Source organism: Columba livia, chromosome 2, assembly GCF_036013475.1.
Source record: "Columba livia isolate bColLiv1 breed racing homer chromosome 2, bColLiv1.pat.W.v2, whole genome shotgun sequence".
NCBI lineage: Eukaryota > Metazoa > Chordata > Aves > Columbiformes > Columbidae > Columba > Columba livia.
The window spans coordinates 136888449-136905506 of NC_088603.1; the positions used below are offsets into that span (position 1 = coordinate 136888449).

At 37.3% G+C, this 17058-nt stretch overlaps 1 protein-coding gene across 3 annotated transcripts in view; it reads right to left on the reverse strand.

Moving 5' to 3' along the window:
* Positions 1 to 327: 327 nt before the first annotated feature.
* TRIQK (triple QxxK/R motif containing) overlaps positions 328 to 17058 on the reverse strand; it is a 64916-nt gene continuing 48185 nt past the window's right edge. For all 3 annotated transcript variants that reach the window (XM_065053968.1, XM_065053967.1, XM_065053966.1), the window contains exons 3-4: positions 15428 to 15513; positions 328 to 5557 (exon numbers count right to left, since the gene is read on the reverse strand). In XM_065053968.1, the coding sequence (XP_064910040.1) occupies positions 5444 to 5557; positions 15428 to 15513 (200 nt within the window). In that variant the 3' untranslated portion in view covers positions 328 to 5443. The remainder of the gene's footprint in view (positions 5558 to 15427; positions 15514 to 17058) is intronic.

A 17058-nucleotide genomic window follows, 5' to 3' on the forward strand; every position in this document is an offset into this window, starting at 1 on the left:
TTTTTTCTGTTTTCTTTCACTCTCATTCACAGAGGAACAGCAATAGGAGAATGACATCGTTTTGTCACTGAACTCCACACTCACCTCCTGTGGCTTTGTTCTTTAAAATTCCTACAATTTCTTTGTAAAATGGCAAATTCCAAAGACCTATATGCTGCTCAGTTTTTTCAAGGTTCAGCAAAACAAAGCTCTTCACAGCTCACATTTACAAATGACCTGAACAAACAACTTTTAGGAAGAATTTGGATGAGGCACAAACTGTGCTGCAGGGCTGTCAGCTTTTATCTGCTTTTTCAGTGATTCAGAATAAGACAACAGAGTCAAGGCCACTGTTTGACTTGTCATGTATTTATTTGTGGTTTTAGCATGCAAAACCAGTATAACAATTATAGAAGTTAGAAAAAATTATAGCACTGAAAAAAGCATTCATGCAGAATGAAGCTTCTACTTGAACTATCTTTCACAATCACCAGTTAGTTGATTTGTCCCAATATTTATAGTTCATCATTAAAACTGCCAAAACTGGCAGCTACCAGGATTGTTGTCTCAATTAAGGACAGTAAACAGATTGTCCCTCTTTTTTTTTAATGAAAAAATCTAAAATGTAATACTTCACAGTTTAACATGTTTATTCATTTAAGCAAGCTAAAAAATAATGGTGTGACATCTGCTTGAGAGACACTGGTACCTAACATTTTGGCTGTCTCCCCACCAATTTGGTTGTGATTAAGGGGGTATAAAAGAAAGACTAGAGGATTCTGACAATTAAATGCATTGATGAACTACAAAAATATTTTTCCACTCTTGGAAAAGTGTAGGAATCCATCTACACAAGAACGTATTACAGCAAACTAAGAGGAAAGGGAAAAGTGTTGCAAAATATCTCTCTTGGCTTTTTCAGGAAAAAATATTGTAAGCATAAGATCACAGACAATCTTTGCCAGTTTATTCATCTCATGGATTCATTTCCCAAAGTGCAAGCATAATCCACTACAAAATCTTTTAAGAAGCAGTTCCAGCATCATATTTCTGCTGTCTTATTGATGTGCCATATTGTTATTTTCTTAGTCATAAGCACCAGTCATTATTATGCTACTGTAAGTAAAACTTGAAACACGATCAAGATCTGTAGTATCCTGTTTGTTGGCACTCCAATTTGCCTAGTCTGCATTTCAAGTACAGCCCTTGACTGAGAATTGTCCTGGATGCATTTGACCTTCACCAGCTGGCACAGTTGTGCCTCATAGGCACAATCCTGCATCAAAGCAAAATGAATCACCACCTTACTGGGAGGTGATAGCAACATTTTCTTCCCTGAAAGGGCAGCATTCAAAACTTGGCTCTAAGTCAGCAGATAAGCCTCTTCCATGATGGCAATTTTCAGGGAAATGGGACAAGTGGTTTTGTAGGACTTTCACTGTGCCTTCATTTAGTTTTAAAACAAAACTTGTTAGGTCAACTGTTCTTGATGACACCCAACCAGATGAGTTTGCTCATGTTGTGTATGTTTGCAGTTAGGTGTTGCGGCACAATCCCACAGTCTACCTGTTGTCTCTGCTATGGCTGGTCTGATGCATGGAAGGAGCTATGACAGATCCTGAAGCGCATGATGTCTATATGATATGCAACAGTGAACTTTAAATAAAGCGTTCTTCAAGAAAAGTTTAAATGTATCTCTAGGGTCCATTAGGGAAATGCTTAACATGCCTCCTAAGCTTCCAGTTAAACATGTTTATGGACTCCAGGAGACAGAGTTAAAGCCTTTCCTTGGCAATGTTCACCAGCAGCTCTAGTAGAACTACTATATTGAGGCTTCTGTCCTGAGATGGTCTGCAAGCTGGTTCTGCTTCTGCAGGATCAAACGGAAAAGGAGAAGTGCTGAGGAAAGACTTACTGGGCAAAATCACTGCTGGAAAACTGGTGTATGTTCCTAGACAGAGATTATTCTAGACTATCCACTCCCACCCACAGCATGCGGACGTCTTACAGGCATCTCCTCAACAGCCTCTGCTAGAAAGAAATTCAGTTTACTTCACAAGCAGAGAGCAACAACAATACTGTAGTCTAGCCCTTCACCCAGAGATTGATATCCTTGAAAAAACCTGTGCCATAAAGAGAGCTTTGCTGTGTAAATTGTTTGATCAGCAATCTTCCTTTGAAACAACCGTGTAAAAATATTACTTTTAGACGAGAGTAAATCTGTCTGAAGTTGATGGATGCTACACAGGACAACTTTGTCTGCAGAAAGAGAACTGCTCTATTGGTGTTGGGTAGGATGCCAAGGAAAGTTCTCTTCTTTATTGTATTCAAAGTATTGTAGTATTCAAAGGTTACACTTAGTTTTAATATGAGGCTAGAACTGCCTACAATTATCCAGATCTTCTAAAACTTGTGAGTGTCACCGCTCACATTTGAACATTTTGCTGCTTAGATTGCTTTAATCTCCTTTCAAATGTATATATAATTCAGTGTGACACATCTGACATTAATAAGAGCACAAAAATAGTAAAAATACATTTATTGCTAAAATAGACACTGAGCAACTCATACAAAGAGAGGTGGTCCAAAAACCAATCTCAGATATAATAAGGGCAAAACAAGCCACATGTTTGCAAGATTAAAATTAGTCTCTACTTTAAAACATCAGACACGAACAATGTAGTGCTCCAGAAAGCAGAAATAACTTCAGGTTGGATTCTGATTTACCCTTGGAGTAAATAAGTTGTAAATTCAGTGAACTCAGGGAAATAATAAATTAGTAAAGTCAGAATCAGACCTCATTGCTAATACGGTTGTGCTTGTGCCTTTTAGAAAACCAAGGGTGAACAATTTGAGGAAAATTGGGAGCTTTTAGCTTTAAATAACTATTGACATAGTACCATTAGAAATTATTGAACTGTTAAAAGAAAAAGTGTATTTACTGCAATATTTACCATGTATTTCTATATGCACTGAACATTCAGTTTATCTAAGCAAAAGGAAATTTTCCTGTTACATGATAATATCTTTCATGCAAATGGAAAGTCCTAACCTAAATGAAGTCAACAGACAAACTTGAAACTGTGACACTTGTGGGCAATATGGACCCAGAAGCCACAAATCCAGGAGGCTGTTTCAGTCACACTTATACGTGCTTTGGATTTTGTTTGTGAGTCATAATTATGGGAAATGCAATCCTCCTGTTCTAGGAATGTCATGTTCACAAATTTGACAGTAAGAATAGCTTGCTTTTTAATGAAACAAATTGAGAAGGCAGGTTATGAGACAACCGGCATGGAGGGGTAACTACGCATCTTTCTCAGACCACACATTACTCAGTGCACTACATGCAGACATTGAGAAAGAAATCCTTCCAGCATTTTATGGAGCAAGAAAATTGCTCATGCAAAGCAACGGGAGAGGTCTGCAGCTTCTGTGACATGTGGTGTGGCACTGATGAAGTGAAAGGCATGTCACATCCAAGGAGACAGCTTGTGATATGCTTTTCTCTCCACTGAAAGTCAGGCCATGTGTCAGATAATGCTTCACTATAAAGGCAACATGTTGCTAGGCATTTGGTCATGTGTACGAGTATTAATGGACTATAAGTCATATGAATACCTAAATGTTAGCATTTTGTGTCTGTAACAGTCATAAGTAGAAATGAGAAATATTTGCACTTACATGTTTATGCTTCTCGTTCATATTTTTCTTGGAAGACTTGTACTCCGAATTTCTAGAGGAGTTGTTTTGCATTGCATAAAGTGAATGAGAAGTATGACAGATAAGAAGTGGATCCTTAGAGACTCAGAGTGTATATGGTCATAGTTACTGTATGGTTTAAATATTAACTGTATTGATCTAAGTTCCTTAAGTGGTGATAATGGGACTGTGTCAATTTAAAATAAATACATTCTCCATTATAATATTTGCTATGATTTGTATCTCTTTGTCTTAAAAATCACTATATGAAATTTCAGTCAGGCATTTACGGAACCAGTCAGTAAACATCTCAGTTGCAACTAAGCCTAACATTCAGCCCTGAAATTGGTATCAAAGATAAAGCCAAGCTAATTTGCTAATATAATTTCAGTATTATAACTTTTCAGGAAGCCAATCTGCCTAACTCTCTTGACCCATTCAGCACCAATGTCTCTACATTTTTCTTGGTATCAAAGTGAATCCGAAGCAAAGAAAGACTGACCACATTTGTAAAAGGATCAAAACTGAACCTTTATAACCAAAAGCTCAGCAATATGCCAAAGCCAAAGTAGAACAGGATGAAGCCAGAATTTTACAGCCTCCTGCAGCTGCTTTGTCATCCCAACTTCTTCAAGTGTCTTGGTGTTATCAAAGGGATCAGAAATGTTATCTACAGTGCATATGCTGAAAGGTACCTTGCAAGAACTGAAGGATGTCATGGAGCCAAGATTTTCCCAATTACTAGTACACATGAATAGAAAAAGGTTTCTTAATACTTACAACTTCTTACATTAGATCGATTATTAAAATGATTGTATAACAGGAAAGTCATTTTTTTACAACATCCCCCTAACAGGTAGAGCAAGTTGATACCACGACCAGCAGGAAGAGTATAATTAAAATACAATTTTGACTTTACATTAATAATAGAGCAATACACTAATTAAAACGAACATCGACTGAACTTTCTATTTACACTAGTTCAGACAGCACAGGAGGCAAAGAACTGTGTTTCAGAGGCATATGCGAATGTTAGAGCTTCTGTCATCCAGGTGCCATTTCTGACAGAACACATGTGTGCTGAACAGTTGGCAAAAGAATGAAAAAGATTACTGCAGATATATGGGCACACAGAATCTGGGATGACACAAAATCAAGTCCATATAGGAGGTGACAGACTGCTTCTAAAAAGATATTTTTTTCCTACAATTTCTTCCATCTTTGTGCGTGTGCACACATGCACAAGAAAGAGAAAAAGGGAGAGAAAAGATGAGGGGTTTTTGATAGGTTTTAAATACAAATCAAGAAAAGACTTTTTATTTGGTATTTCTGCTTTCTTTTGGGAAAGGAAAGGAAACTAATTTGTCTATTAGGAAGCTTTGATTCCTAAATTCAGTCAAGGCAGACTCTCCTCTAGTGAAGTCAGCATCAATACCCATGATAATAACAGCACCTGTTTTTTGACATCAAAGTTCTCTGCCTGAGAAAAAAACAATGTAAACAATAAACTAAACAATAAACTTCATGTATTGTACTGCTGCTCCTGGCTTTGGCGTTAACCAAATACACTTGCCAGGCACGAGTGTTCTTCTTCTGTTTTGGAGATCTGGAATGTAAAAGTGACTGATGTATTGCAAAACTTTCTTATGAATTTAGACTGCAAGAAATGGCATCATTTACTGTCTCACAGTGAAGGGACTGTGTGTTCCTATGTAGTCTTTTTCAAGCTGAAGAAGTCTTGATGATAGATTCATTGCATCTGCTAGTTTTCATCTGGATCCAGATCGAGGTCAACTTCATTGGAAATGTTAAGATAAAAGAAAGCATAGAAAGCCAACAAAAATACCAGTATAGCTGCAAGGACAAGGGCAACTTCCTGTAGAAAGAAGAGAAAAAACAAAACAAACAAACAACCTGTTAGAAAAAGTACCATATTTTCAGATATCGGAATAATATTATTTAACTTTTATAATGCACATTAAAATAGCATCAGATATATATAGCTGTATAATTTCTTCCCTGTGATTACCATTTCAGAATAGTATAATATCCATTTACTTAATAAATATTTTGATGAGTCTGATATACTCTCAGAGAGAGGATATTTGGCTTAAAAATCTTTGGTCTGACCTAGAAATAGGAGATTTATGTACTTTTATTATGCTATTCCTTCTTTTTTTAAAGAAAAGACAGAATTCACAAACCACAGTTTTGAACACAAATTTAAGTTATGAATTTACACTGTGAATTTTGATGTTTTCTAGCAATATGTTACTGCTTTTTGCCAACAAATTTGTAATTTTTTAATGAAGCAAACACAGTATGGTGGAAGTCAATGAAAATTGCTACCTCTACCTCCCAACCTCCTGGCATGCATTACAATATGGAGCTACAAAATTCCTTCAGAATTGGATGAAACTTTCTTCCTTCCCCTCTGCAATAAGGCAAAAAGCACAACGATTTGCACTTGCACTTGCCTCTCTTCCCACAAAATACTGCAACTTGCTGCATCTTCCTTAATTAACATAAAAGAGTCTTCCAAAGTATACATGATTTATAGCAGCTTTCAGAAGCAGAAAAATGTTTTTGTATGACACGTCATACTCATTATGTGACTGCCTATCATCATATTCTATCTTAAGGCTGGACTCTCTTAAGCTCCAACTTTAGATCTCAGATATAATAAATCACAGTATGATCATCGTCTTTATAACACTACTTCTTTCAAAGTCACAGTATTTCACATCTTAAAGTTTTTATTTTCCTGGAAAGCACAGCACATTCCCTGTAGTGTTGACTCTCATTTTACCAAAATGAAAGAAGAAAAATAAATTTGAGAAAAACCCTTATGTTTCTTCAGCTCACAACAAGTGTCACTTCCACAGCTGACAATACGCACTGCTTCATTCTCTGTCATCAGGATGTATTTTTAAAATCATGCACTGAGGTGCTCAAAAGCAACAGGTTAGTTTGTAATCCCCAAAAACCGTTTTACCACTACAAAAATAAGCAACAACTTCCCCTCCAAATCTCAGCTTCATGTTAAGCCACAAACCACCTGCATCAGAACAATTCACCTGCATACTTAACAGGAGAGCAGAAAAACAGTTCAATGAGTTTGTAGCAACTGATCTGAATTGGTACAGAAGACGCTACATCAAATCTGCTCTGCCAGTGTGACTGAAAGGAGATGTCTAGACCTCACCTAGACAAGCAGTCACCCTTTACTGTCCAAGGAGAGAATCTGACCCCCTTTGTTGTAAGATCCATTGTGTCCTCTAAAAGAGGTCAGGTAAATTCTCCCCAAAATGCCTATTTCTCCCCTTGGAGTAAAAAGGGAGTGGGGATGACAGCTCAGGTGTGGAGACCTACACTGCATCCAGTATCTCTAGATTCACCAACTTAGTGTGTCCACTGCCATGAAGGAGTTAAAACTGTGTAGGCTTCATTTTTAAAGTCTAGCCCATAATCTGGCATTCTTCTATAGAACAGCATTTCATTTGCATTTACATGAATGCATTATATAGTTTATCAGAATGTTGGATCAATAATTCAACATATGTCATCTAATAAACTTTGAAATACTACTGCCTAGTTGGCGTATGCTCTATGGGAGTCTTTGTTCTATAGAAACCTTTGCTTTACATTTTATACAGATGATTAATTGAGATGTACTTTAAATTTATTTTACCACATTAAAATATCTCCTGTAAATTTGCTGAGGCTGTTTGCTAGAGATTTCCACTACATTTTCCTCTTAGAACTGTATCATCCCTTGAACCTCAACCTGCTGATTTCATATGATTTGATTAAAAAAAAAAAAGGACATCTAATTCTCTAATATATTAAAGGAAAGTGATTTTTGCTTTGTTGCAGTTGCAACACGTCAGTATCTCACAAAAGGGCATGGCAGCATCAGACAGGTTTCATTTATTTCCTTGTATCCACAGCTGTGCTCCCAGACCCATCTGGCCACACAGCTACTAATCTTAAGAGGATGTAATAAACAAGTGACATACAACTGCAAGCTCCATCTGCTCAGGAGAGTGGACAACAAAACCGTACAATGCAGGCACCGTTCACACTTGACATAGAGAGCAAATTCATTCAAGGATTAAAAAGTTTTTTCCCTTGTTTGGATGCAATGCTTGCCACACTTTCTGCTATACAATACTTAAACCTTTCCCTTCTCCCCAGTCTACCTTATGAAACTCTGCGGTAGCAGCAGCAAAATTTTGGGTAACTTTTGTATTACAGTTTTGCTTTCTAGGAAGTGGAACTGGGAAAATCTTGATTCTTAGTCTCAGGTTGCCCAGTAACTGCTCTGACAGGAGTAGTTCTTTAATTCCTCTGCCCAAGTTTTACAGTGAATACCACTGAGATAACAATACTCTTTTCTTTACACAGGCATTAGGAACTTGGTGGATGGATCAGTTTTTATTAACCCTAGAAATGAAAAGCCTTATTGATATTCTAGGTTTGAGAATTATGCAAGAACCTTAATTTTGAGTTACTGAAGGTGGCAGAGTAACAAAAACCTAAAATAAACAGCCTAACAAAGGACACCTGGCTCTCAGCTAGCAATGTGCTGTCTCTTAAGAATTGCCTCCAGTTTATGAACTTTTATAAACATAAATTTTGCAATGTAAATAGAAATGAGATGCTACACCACTGCACTGTCTTTGCAACAACAGTATATATTGTCATTTTAATTTGCTTTATACTTAGCAGGTTTTGCTATTTGTATTTTAAGCCATGCATAGAAATGAAATGTTAAAATACTCCCCACTCGGCATACATAGCTCCCTTTCTCTTCCACTTTATAGATCATCCCCATCATCCCTCTGCGAAATCCATTTACTCAGAGGATTTCATCATGAATAATTAACCAATATAGAGAAAGTCCTATAGAAATAAACTAAAAATGATCACGGCTTTTTTTTTTCCCCCTTTTATAACATGGTACAGAACACTAGGAAATAACACCCCGGCTCTCAAATCCCAAAGTACAGTCAAATAAACCTTTAAAAGGAAGAGAATTTTCTGTTATCTTACATTTAGAATAATGTCTGTAGAACCCCACTGATTTCAGCTTGGTTAGGCTTTTCAGAAACTTTTCCATAAAGGAAACACATGCCATTACAGCATAACGTAGACTTAATTCTCCTATCATTTTTTGTCAGTTTTATGTCCCTTGTGCCAAAATACTTGGATAATGTCCTCAGATTCACCCTGATGGAGAATATTGTAGAGCTGGATCTAAACAAGATTAATCAGGAGATTAAAAAATAGGGGTGAGGAAAAAATGTTGGCTACAATAACACAAGTTTAGACACTGTGTATGGCAGCATCATGTCCTATACATATCACACTTTCAGGAAATTTCAGATTTTTTACGTACTTACTATTGTCCTCCAAAGAGGATCACACTTCTTTTTATCTGAAACCAGCCTAAAATTAGGCAAAAGAGTACCAGAAATTGCTGTCTTTGAAATGCTAAACTATCCCTAGCTATTTCTGAAAAGAGATTAAAAGAAAATCATGCTGACCAAGGATACATGTAGAAATAAAACAAACATACGCAGACTTGACAATGAACTTTTTTATCCCATATAATTTCCAACTGGAAGACTGTATCTGGACATTCACTGTAACAATCTTTTAGAGTTTCAACAAAATCATATTTAAAAATGGATGTTTACTTTCCTGATGAAGGATATTCTACATCCAATACATGGTGACAAAAGTAAGTTATTAACTTTTAACTGTAATTTTGATGTTACAGATTTCTGATTGTAAAAATTTCAGACAGAACAAAGATCATTATTGACTGAAATAATAAGAACAAGGTAGTATTACAGAGTCATCCAACAGACCTGGTTATATGGTCATGAAGCAATAGGATTCATTTTAATATAGCTAAATGCAAGATAATATATAGAGGTATCAAAGATGTAGATAGTACTTACAAAGTGGAGGACTCTCTTTTGAAAAACTGTGACTCTAAAAAGGTCTTTGGATTTAAGACCACACTCCCTCAGTGTGATCTCTGGATGTGCAAAGGCAGAGGGATTTCCAGTAGGGAGATGACTGGTATTTATTTTGTCATAGAGAAGAATGAGAGGCAGTTTGGTTACAGCATATAACTATAATATGTCATACACCTGTATTTAAGTGAGGCGCTTCACAGTATGGGGTCCTTCTGTCTTGTTTACCAGAACCTCTCAAGGTCCAGCTGTGGTTAGATAAGCTCAGTCTTTAAATAAAATGCTATTTCCTAGGAGCAAGAATGACTGAACATTCCAGTTACCTCTCGGGGAAAAACAAAACCAAAACAAAACAAAACAAAACAAACAAACAAAAACAAAAACAACAACAAAAAAAACCCCAAAACAAACAAACAAACAAAAAAAACCCAAAAAACAACAAAACAAAACAAACAAAACCCCCACTTCTATAGCTATGAGGCTTTTGCAGCCAGATCTCTCAAAAAAGTACATTTTTATTTGTTATTGGGAAGAACACTTCAACTAGGACTTGTGTGAATAGGAGGTCCTGACTGCCAGCCTTGGGGTTGGCGACCTCAACCCTCCAGACTGCTCCCCTCCTTCAAGGCGCTGGGAAGACTGGGATTATTTACATGGTCACTGCTGTATTCCCAGCCCCTGAAGCAGCAGATTGTTTAATGTAATTACACCTAAAGCTTCAGTGCTTCAGACTTTTCTATTCTATAAAGGAGCAAATGAATTTTCCTTCTTTTTCAGGAAATTTTCCTCCAATTGTATTGATTTCATTTGTGGAATTTGAAGATTTGTTGCTGTCAACTATCATTTGAAGTGTTAAAGATTGGTCATAAGCAGGGACCAAAGCCTGAGAAAGATGCACTACTGCTCTGAGGTGGTACATAAAATCCTCCTGAGCTCCTGCTTGGTGCATCTTCTTCTAATGCTCAAACCACCATGATTACTATATTTATGTGTACAGGTCAGGTCAGGGTCAGATCGGAGCAATCTGATTTTGTTTTTCTATTTGTATGGGTTTTTTCAACTCCCCTCTATTTCAAGGCCAGGGACCAAAGTCTGGCTACTGGGATCACTGGGAATATCACATTTTGTTCACTGGTGTCACATTAAGCTTCTCTGCTCTTTCTGTGAGGCACATAAGCTGGTTTGAAGACCCAGTATTTTGGCTGTTTTAAAATGCTTTGACTTCCTAGAAATTATTTAGATGAAATTTTATGATCTGTAACATATAGAAGGCCAGATCAAATGATCTAATAGTCCCTTGTGGGCTTAATTTCTGCAAAGCTATGAAACTATATTCCCAACTTATTTTGGCAAATGTAGTTCTCTAATTTAACAGATTACGAACAGCATGAAATCAGAGAATACCCTTTGCCAAAATACACTAGGACTGTCTTGTCGTCTATTCATACATAACTTTTACCAGATGAGGTAAACTCTTGATAATGAGCTAGCTAGCTACACAATAGAGTAAGTAGATAGGCAAAAAAAAAGACAGACAGTAGGCTCTCACTTTTTTAGGAAACATTTTTTCCTTAGCTCAATTGATGTACTACATTGCTAATAATTCTCTGTGGAGTGGTATTCTGCAGCCGATTATGTCTTTGCAAGTGGTTGTAAAATACTACTGTTCAGATTTGTGTCTGCCTTTCAACAAGAGAGAAAACTTCGGCATCTATCCCACGGACCACGGATTCATTCTTGAAGCCTGTGAAAATATCTCTCATTGAGAACTCCCATTATTTTTGGCTCCTACATACCAAACCCCAGCTATCTGGGGCTTCCACATTCCTCAAACCATTTTCTGCTTGTCACCCTCCCACTGCCACCTCTTCCTCACCTACGGAGAGCAGAGTTGGCACCGACGGTGCAGACCCCTTGCTGCTCCACCTGGTAAGGATGAGCAGGTGGGCTTCCACCAGCACAAGCTCTCAGATAACAAAACAACCATGTAGAGAAGGTTTAGAGGCTCCCTTTTTGTTTCTGTTACAAAGAATTTCATTTTATCCAAACACTAGGAGACATACTGTTTTCTCTCTGAGTTGTTTCTCAAGACGGGGGTCCTGCTTTTCCAAGAGACACCATATATTTTGGCACTGTCTGCATTAGTGTCACACATACAGAGCCAACAAGATAGTTCTGCTACAGTATTTAATTTTTAAACATATTTAAAGAGCAAATATTGTACACTAGATACTAGCATGGTCACCCTGCTTGAACTAACTTTTGATAGTTATTAGCGCTTAGCTGCTTCTCTGACATTATCAATAGGGATAAAACGTCTCATTGGGGAAATTAAAAAGTACTAAATGGCAGTGACTGAAAGGAACTTTGTTACTTTAAACCTTGCATTAAAATGACAAGGCAATCAAAGTTTGACAAGACAAGCTAATTAGTATGCCAGCGATGAAATGTGAAGGATCTCCAGGGGATTGGTTCTGAAAAGTTTTATGTCATTTATGGGGCCTTTTTTTTTTTTAAGCAAATGTTGTCAGCTCTCCCGGTAAAACACACAACAGCGGAATTTCATTATCTTCATAGAAATTAATGACTAAAATCCCTTCACTATTTTCCAGTCCTCTTTTTCTTCTAAACACTACACGAAGTCTTACTTTACAGCCACCAATACGAGCTCTTCAGGACACTAGTGTAAAAAAACTCTAGAGGTAGCAATGGGTACTAAAAATCCTAACGTTTTAAACGGAAGGATGCTATTTATTGTGTTAGGTATTTCACAGAATTATAAAAATATTCCTCTTTCCTAGAGAGCTTGTACTTCCGTGTGTACGATAAAGATCTCCTTCCTCTACAATATTTTTATTTACTGCAACTTATCTTTTTTATGGGGAAATGTTAATATATTTTGAAACACTGCACACTGTATCATGTACTGAAACCTGGATAAACAGATAAAATATATGGTAAATACACACTTGTATGTGTTTTCTCAGAGATTTACAAGAACCTTGGACCTTTCTTTTTAAAGTGCTGCCTACTTATTACACTGCACTGTAATTACACCACCTTTTATTTTTTCCTTAACACGGATTGAAGTTAATCAGCTGTCACAGCACAGAACTGAGGCCTGCATCACATAAAAAGACTGCAATCCCAGAAAACTTTCCTAATATGAAGTGACAATTGTGATGATACCTTCCCCAAGGAAGAGCTCAGGGACACTCAAAAGCTCTGAATGTTAGGAAACGCTTAAAGGAATGCACACTTAAGCCTCAAAATAGTTTCATGAATGTACATCAAAACACGACGGCAGAACAACTCTGCTGCCTCTTCTGACAGCCATGGACATGAGGAGCAGTTTAACACCCTGCAGGAGACTCCAAGAAACTTTTATTTCAAAACTTTATCCAGAAGACGACAGAGAAGTATCTGGGATCAGTGTGGAAAACGAATGTAAGGAGATGACTGCTCTTGGACTGCTGGAGGAACTTAACAACAGATTGAGGCAAATCCAGCCCTGCCTAAGAGAAGGGGAGAAGTTATGGGGTTTCACAACAGGGACACAGAAGCTGTGTCCCTGTCCCTGAGCAGCCTCTCCTGGGGTGGGACGGGTGATCTCCCTGCAGACCCTCCAGGCACATCCAGTGCCCACAGCGAAGCTCTGCAGAACCGCAGGGATGGAGCATGGTGAGGAGCTGTCACTGTGAGGCGGGAAGAGGCGCAGGTTTACCCTGAGACATTAAATCTGCCTTGCTTCCACGCTGAGCGCTGCAGGCTCTGTCAGGAGAAGTGCAGAGCTTTATTCTGCAGGGATTGCCCATATTCTAGTGGAAGTATTGTACCATTTAGTAAGCCTGAGGTTGTTGGCATTATGCAGGCTCAGTGAAAAGGACGCACACAAATGCCCTGCTTTCCTTCCCCCACATGCATTTCCCCGGAGGGAAAGATGCCAACTTACCTTCCATTTTGCTTCAGCCCTGTCAGCTTTTCTCAGCAATTAGGAAGCAAGGCAAAAGACTGTGATCTGTTTGGGGATGATTCAGGGTCATATTTTAAGGCTCAGGTATACAAAAACTGTTACAGCCGTAAGACAAGATTTTAAAGAATATCTTTCTCTCTTGTTTTTAAATGCAGTGGCAGAATTGCAAACCCGAGACATTGCACACTGCAAGTAGCAGAATTCCAGAAACACGTAATCGTATGACCAAGAGAGAACGTGTGCACCTTGATGGCAAAACTCATTCTTAGAACTCAGCGGGTCTGCTACAACATGCAGGAACATATTTGTACAAAATAAACTGTTCTTGATTTCTTTACTCAATAATACTTGATTATTCATTATATATATGTTTACACACATGCTTTTGTATTGTCCCTCATTTTTAAGTAAGAATTACTTAAGAAAATGAGGGAAAAAAAAGCCTTTAAAGACCAAGGTTCATATTTTTCTTACTCATCAAAGACACTCAAAAAAACTTGCACATTTTAAAAGAATTAGGCTGTACAGTAAAAGTCTCCAAGTAGAACACCACTTTTAAAAGGTCATGTCATTGGAAGTAAAATGAAAAGAAAAAGTAAAATTTAATAAGAAAGGAAGGAAAAAACCATTGAACTCAAAAAGGTTAATAAACTATCCTTTAAACAAAAAAGGCAATCTACTTTTTCTCATTAAAACCTGACACACAGCGCTAACTGAAGAGATTATGTTATGAAAACATACTGCATTGCACGGTAATGCTTGATCGAGATCAGCAATCAGGAGCAAAAAGAAAGCACTGTTTCGTGATTATAATAACAAATTCTGGAAGACAACCAAATACATCATCTGGCAGCTCAACAGCTGTTACAGCTTGGTAGTAATACCTTGGCATTTGCTATAAGCTATAACGTGAAAAAATTGATTTCTCATCTGCCAGAAACAAGAAAATGTTCTTCTTTTAACATTTCTTAAGTTTCTTTCACTAGAATACCCACGTACTTGATCCACTTTTTATTTTTCTTGGCTTTTACCCTTGCTGCTAATATAATTGTGTATCAATTTGATTCAAAATAAGGCTGAGGGAAAAATATGGGATGCAACTTAAATAATGCACGTTCATATAAATCCCGTTTTCATGACATACTGGGTAGTAGATGGCACAAAATATTCCTAATTGCCCTCCTTGCTCATACTCACAGTTGTGATAAACTAGTCATTATTATACTTCATACTTGACTGAAAAAGGGACATTTCCAAAAATAAAGTTCAGTACCTTTCCATGTGTTTTGCTGTTAGTTAAGCTGCCTGTTTCCAAGTCAGAGGCAGTACAGAAGGATGGGCTGAGATAATAATGCTGAGAATTTACAACACTTAACAAACACAGTTTTTAAATTACTCCTGGGTGTAGGATAGGAAGAGGAAGAAGGAAGATGCTTATTGTAATTTCTATAACTATATGAAATCATTAAAGCATTTGTTCTGTGTGCAGAGAGGCTCCCTGAAAAGATCAATTGTCTAAGCATACAGTAGTTATTGACCTTAAAGTAAGTATGCATCATAATAAGGACATGGACTACTTAAAATGTTATAGCATTTCAACTATTCTAGTTATTTTAGGGTTAAGTAAAAGCAATCCATCATAAATATTTTAGATTCTGGCATTCCACTTAGATTTTGAAATGTCACGAACAATATCTCTCAGAAATCAATATTCACACAGTACGTCTATGGGGAAAAGAAACAACATATACACAAAGGTGGTATAAGCTATCAAAGAGATCTCTACCTTTACGCCTAGTGCAGTTTTCTTGGCCTCTGCTTTTAATCTTGTAGCTCTTAACATAGGCCTGGTTTTCTTATAATCTTGTTTTCCTAGAGTAGAAAAGCATATTTAATGAAAATGATGCAAAAAGAAGATAAAGAATGTCAGCAATTATTTCTGTAGAAAAACCAGATCCAATATTTTGAAAACATTCCACAGCCCAGCACTTTAAACACGAGCTACTTTATAAAACGGGTGCCCAGTCTGTGGAACAACAGTCCTTGACACGGAAAATGACAGCAGCAAGTGCCGACAAATCAGCGTAGAACCTATTACTCCAAAGAGACATCAAAATATACGTACAGATAGCCATCCCCTAGTACAACGTTTATTAAATTGTTCAGTAAGCATCAGACAACAAATAAGCAGATTAAAGGTGGACAACGTTTTTCCATCACATTTCAATCAAAACAAAATTTTCATTACAATTTTTGTTGGTCATTCACCTCTAATGCATATATAAATGTGTAATACAGGACATTATGGTGAGTCATAGAATGGTTTGGGTTGGAGGAGACCTTAAAGATCACCTAGTTCGAACCTTCCTGTTATGTTTCATCATTTTCAGCCGGAACATTATTTGCAAGTATCAGAACTCAGATACACACAGGTCAGTCCAAGTAAGTACTAATAAAACCATTGCTTCACAATATCTGCTTCTAGAAACATGCTACACAGAATCTTCTAGAAGTGTCTTAGATGGACTTTTAAAAAGTTACGGGGGCTATCTATTAGAGCTACAAATTGTGCTGCCAAGTGCTTGATTACTGTGAGTCCATACAAACTGAGTTCAGAGGAGGACATGCAAGTACTTAGAAATGGCATAAATCATTTATCTCAACTTAATAATAAAGCATAAAACACTTGATATCTCTCAGGGATATTTTTGCTGTCTGAAGGGCCTGTTACTGCTGTGCTATGTACTATTAAGTATAGCTTTGTAAGTCACCAGAAGCCAAGGTACAGATACAGTCACAAAAGGAGGAGAAGGAAAAGAGGAATCTGTGAAGAAACTGATGATAGGGGTGGAGCTGTTTTGGCTTTTCAAAAAACTCCTTTCCATTTTCTCCTTCTAATGCATACATACCTTTCTGTCCTTTTTGCTTATGTCCAAAGCTGAGCTACAATGCTTAAAAGCAGAAATCTTTGGCCATTTTAAACCACTAATTTTACCTAGTTTTACATTTAACTTTCATCACTGTAACATTCAAATAATTTAACCTTTTCTCTAAAATTGTGTCCAGTAGTTTCACGCGTGTAATATTTCCATTTGCTCAACCAGCTGCAGTCTTACATTCATAACCAATAGTGCAAGCTTCTAACTTTTTGGTCACCTTCAAAAATGTAATATTAGAATAGTTTGGGTTGAAAGGGACCTTCAAAGGTCATCTAGTCCAACTCCCCTGCAATGAGCAGGGACATCTTCAACTAGATCAGGTCGCTCAGAGCCCCATTCAACCTGGCCTTGAACATCTCCAGGGATGGGGCATCTACCACCCTTCTGGGCAACCTGTGCCAGTGTTTCACCACCCTCATTGTAAAAAATTTCTTCCTCATGTTTAGTTTAAAACCATTACTGCTTGTCCTGTCTGTCC